General features: G+C 45.2%; 1 protein-coding gene across 5 annotated transcripts in view; it reads right to left on the bottom strand.

Moving 5' to 3' along the window:
• Positions 1–1,014: 1,014 nt before the first annotated feature.
• Positions 1,015–4,669, bottom strand: part of LOC107380906 (DNA-binding protein SATB2) — a 19,253-nt gene continuing 15,598 nt past the window's right edge. For 4 of the 5 annotated variants that reach the window (XM_015952304.3, XM_015952305.3, XM_054742991.2 and 1 more), the window contains 2 exons: positions 4,053–4,244; positions 1,015–1,901 (listed from right to left, as the gene is read on the bottom strand). In XM_015952304.3, coding sequence (XP_015807790.1) covers positions 1,275–1,901; positions 4,053–4,244 — 819 coding nt within the window. In that variant the 3' untranslated portion in view covers positions 1,015–1,274. The remainder of the gene's footprint in view (positions 1,902–4,052; positions 4,245–4,669) is intronic. The other variant, XM_054742993.2, reaches the window with a different exon arrangement.

The following is a 4,669-nucleotide window of genomic DNA, read 5'->3' as shown; positions in this document are numbered from 1 at the left end:
GGACACCAACAACGTTATCATACCGTACTGTAGAACATTAATAATGTTATCGTACCGTACTATGGAACATTAACGTTATTGTACTGTAGAACACAAATAACGTTATCGTACTGTACTGTAGAACACTAATAATGTTATCATACCGTACTGTAGAACACTAATAATGTTATCGTACCGTACTATGGAACGTTAACGTTATTGTACTGTAGAACACAAATAACGTTATCGTACCGTACTGTAGAACACTAATGTTATCATACCGTACTGTAGAACACTAATAATGTTATCGTACCGTACTATGGAACATTAACATTATTGTACTGTAGAACACAAATAACGTTATCGTACCATACTGTAGAACACTAATAATGTTATCGTACCGTACTATGGAACGTTAACGTTATTGTACTGTAGAACACAAATAACGTTATCGTACCATACTGTAGAACACTAATGTTATCATACCGTACTGTAGAACATTAATAATGTTATCGTACCGTACTATGGAACATTAACGTTATTGTACTGTAGAACACAAATAACGTTATCGTACCGTACTGTAGAACACTAATAATGTTATCGTACCGTACTATGGAACATTAACGTTATTGTACTGTAGAACACAAATAACGTTATCGTACCGTACTGTAGAACACTAATAATGTTATCGTACCGTACTATGGAACATTAACGTTATTGTACTGTAGAACACAAATAACGTTATCGTACCGTACTGTAGAACACTAATAATGTTATCGTACCGTACTATGGAACATTAACGTTATTGTACTGTAGAACACAAATAATGTTATCGTACCGTACTGTAGAACACTAATAATGTTATCGTACCGTACTATGGAACATTAACGTTATTGTACTGTAGAATACAAATAATGTTATCGTACCGTACTGTAGAACATTATTAACGTTATTGCGTTTCTGCTGCTCCAGCTCAGCCTTTAAAGTTTGTTATCATCCATCTGGATCTGTTTGTGGGCAGAAATGAAAGAAGCGCATCTTCAGAATCTTTATTCACGTTTGGTTTGTAACTCATGTTGCTTCATTTAAACACCGACAGGAAAGGAAAACAAGGTCGTTGTAGAATCAGAACAGGAGAAGGTTTGAGATGATTAACACTCTGATGAGAATAAAGCTAAGCTGTGATTAACCTCCACCTCCTGACTGGTCCCGGTATAAATATTCTCCTCTGATTGAGTTCTGTGGGGTTCTCACAGTTTGACGGCATCCCTGGTTCTGACCCGGTGTCTCTGCTGTTATCTCTGCTGCTCTGCAGAATGAGGACTGTCCACGCTGCTGTAGGGGGACAGAGAGGACGTAGCTGGTCCTGAGGCTTTCCCATCATCCCCCTCTTCCTTCTCCATCTCCACCTCTCCTTCCTGCTCGACTCCTTGTGTTCTGAAGGCTTCTACAGAAACTCTGCCGTCCTCACTGGACTCATCAGAAGCAGAGAGACCCTCCTCCCCCCTGCTCTGGACCGTACACCCCCCCTCCTCACTGGGACTGGAGCTGTCTCGGTCATCCTCCTCAGGCACCGCCTCTCTGCTCTGACTGTGGTGCTTGACGTTGTAGCGCTGGTTCTGGAAGAACTTGACGATGGTGTGTTTGGGCAGGTCCAGCTGGGCTGACAGGGTGTGGATGGCCTCCTGGTCCGGGTACAGTCCCACATCACCGATGAAGCTCTGCAGGATTCCCAAAGCTTCCAGGGAGATCTTTGTCCGGGATCTGGACTTCTTTGTCCCTCCGCCTCCGAGACCTGGACTCAGCCCTCGCTGGGACCTGTCCTCCGGACCTTGCAGAACCGGCAGCAGTGGGACGGGCTGGGGGTCCTCCTGAACTGGACACGGAACCGTTAAGGGGGGGAGGGGCGCTCTGTGGAGAGGCTGTGAGACAAAAAGAAATTTATCAGGTTAAATTAGTAAAGAACCAAAACAGGAACGGACCCTCCGGGTTTTACTTGTTACCAGTAGATTAGATTTCTGAGTGAATTTTTATTACTGATTTAGTTTTCTTCCTTAAAGGTCTCAGTCCCTCGTTTGCTTTGGTATGAACAGATGCCTCATGAGTCGTTCTAGCCTGGCAAGCCAGACTAAATAAATGTATTATTTAGTCTGGCAACGCTCCATTGATGGCTCTCGGTTGTGGGGCAGGTTCTACCGTTGTCTTTCAAATGATCTCCGCATTCCACTGGACGATGAATGTGACATACTCTTGTTTCACTCTGTTGCATCATCCCACCCACCAGGCATATAGAGTGCCCTGATTGGCCCACAAAGCGGATTTGTTGTGATTTGTTCACTAAGCAGATAGAGCACTTTGATTGGCCCACCATTATGGACCAATCACAGCTCTTTATGTGTTTGAAACCCCTCTAGAGAGCTGTGATTGGCTAGCCAGAGTCCTGGTAGGAGCTGCTGAGGTTCCAATGGAGCATGCCTAGACCAAACTTTGCAAAGCAAGAATTTGGTCTAGTTCACTAGGCTAGAGTCGTTCTGCTTGAGGGGGAGAAGTTAGTTGGATGTGCACATCTCTTCTCTGACTGGCCAACAGCTACGTGACTCTTTAGTTTGGTCTTGTTTTTTCTCTACTAATAACAAACCTGAACGTGTTCTGCCATGTTGTGGAGTTGGTAATGCTAATGGTTACCTTCTATTAGCCAGTGCACATTCTGCTCTTTCCTGAGGGTGATCCCCAGCCAGGGTGGGCGGGGCCACACATGCTAGTTTTCCCAGTGACATAGAAGAGACTGGGGGTGATTCTCAATGCCAAGGAACCTAGCCTTGATGTCTAGGCCCCGCCCCGGTTGCCTAGGAGATATGTCATCAGGAACTGCCATAGCATGCTCCAGTGTTCATGTTCTACCGAGGCGTGTGTTCTCCGTTTGTTAGCCGTTTAGCTAGCTGAGCAAGGACACACGGGAGATGTCTTGTAGCCTAGCCTTGGTCATACATTTCCCAGAATACACCGCAGTATTTTCAAAAGGACAGCGGATCAGAAGCCGACAGCTACTTCGGCGGCAAATTTCAAGTAAGTCAACTAATTTAAAATCTTTTTTTTAAGATCCAAAGAAGTTATCTATGGTTGGTTAGTTGCTTAGTGGTTGAAGCTCCGGTGGCTAGCGGGTAGTAACTCGCTCCTATTTTTAATCAAACAAACATATACACTATTTAAAAAGTAAAAGGCTCGTTATATATTTATATTGTAACTAATATGTATAAAATATAAAGTTATCTCCCGTGTCACGTGACGTTACATGACCGCTGTGGAAGCCGTGGTCACGTGATGCAAGTCTGTTCTATTTAACCGTTTTCTTTGACCAAGGAAGGACTGTGTCCTCGTAAGCAAGGCAGGTGAAGAAGAATGTTTTCACCTTCAGCATGCATGAGAGTCGGAGTGACCAATCATATTTCAAACTCAACAAGAGTTACACGGTTTCTATGGGAACACAACTAAAGCTGTGTGTGTATCCCGTTACATCTGGTGTGAAACTGCATTTTGTAAAAACATCAGGTCATCAGTCAGACATGGACATGCTCGGCCTGTCCCCGCTTCAGTCAGACGCGCTCCCGCCGAGCAGAGGCGTACGACGTGAGTGGCCAGCCTGAGTCAGCCACCAGCATGCTGCTCAACTCCCAGAGTCACTACTAGAGCCTATTAGCAGGGCGGGGCGGGCTGCACACCCAAACACAGGAATCCAACACCATAAATCTGTGGTCCATCAAAATTAAAGGGCCTAAATAAAGATAATGGCAATTCCTTTTTTCTCTGCTTCAATAATTACAGGCTGGGTTTCTGAATAATATTGAGGTCGGCCCAGACGGGAGAACATTCTGGTTTGGGGAGCGGGTGGGATGGAGGCGTGTTTAGCAGGAAGTGTGTGGGCCGCTCATTTACCGCGTCTATTTTCAATGACTTATGGGACACAAACATGACAAAGGAGGGGTTCTTAGGGGAGCAGGTGGTGGGATCAGACAGCAGAGCTGCTTTTAACGTGATCTCACTCAGAAAACACCAAACGTGTGTTTCCTGTTTACCTGCTGATCTGGGACGTGCAGGACCGTGTGCAGCCGGTCGCTGTGCTGCTGTCTCGACTCTTCTTCATAGACCTGGTCTCGGTCGGTCTGGGGTAAGGCCAGGAACCTCCTGATGGTGCACAGGTTCTCCCACAGCGTCCGGTTCTCCGGACTCGGGCTCTCCTTCCACCTGAGCAGCTCACACAGCCAACCCTGGAACATGAATGGGCAGAAGATCTGTTCTCATCACTTTCTGACAGCTTAAAATGTCTTCAGCCTCTCATTTCTGCACATTTTAACTTCCAGTCACGTTTTTTAGACAATTAGATTTTTGATTGGCTACAAAAACAAAAAAGCTTTTACTTTGTAAACTCGCCTGTACCCTACAGCTGTTTGGGACCGGACGTGAAATCTGAATACAGATATCAGACGTTCCTGGAAATCCATCACAGCCTTTCTCAGTATGCGTACTGTTCCCATCCTAAGTACATGTCATGGCAAGTTCCAGGATGTGTTGTTGCTCCGCCCACTATATCAAGGATACATCACTGCATATGCATTGCATCGTAAACCACTCTGAAAGTCGGAGGCGAAAGCTCCTAACTGTAGTGTTTTATATCTGAAATACAAATAAGTAT

This window comes from Nothobranchius furzeri, chromosome 14 (assembly GCF_043380555.1).
Source record: "Nothobranchius furzeri strain GRZ-AD chromosome 14, NfurGRZ-RIMD1, whole genome shotgun sequence".
Lineage (NCBI taxonomy): Eukaryota > Metazoa > Chordata > Actinopteri > Cyprinodontiformes > Nothobranchiidae > Nothobranchius > Nothobranchius furzeri.
This window is presented reverse-complemented; position numbering and strand designations above follow the sequence as displayed.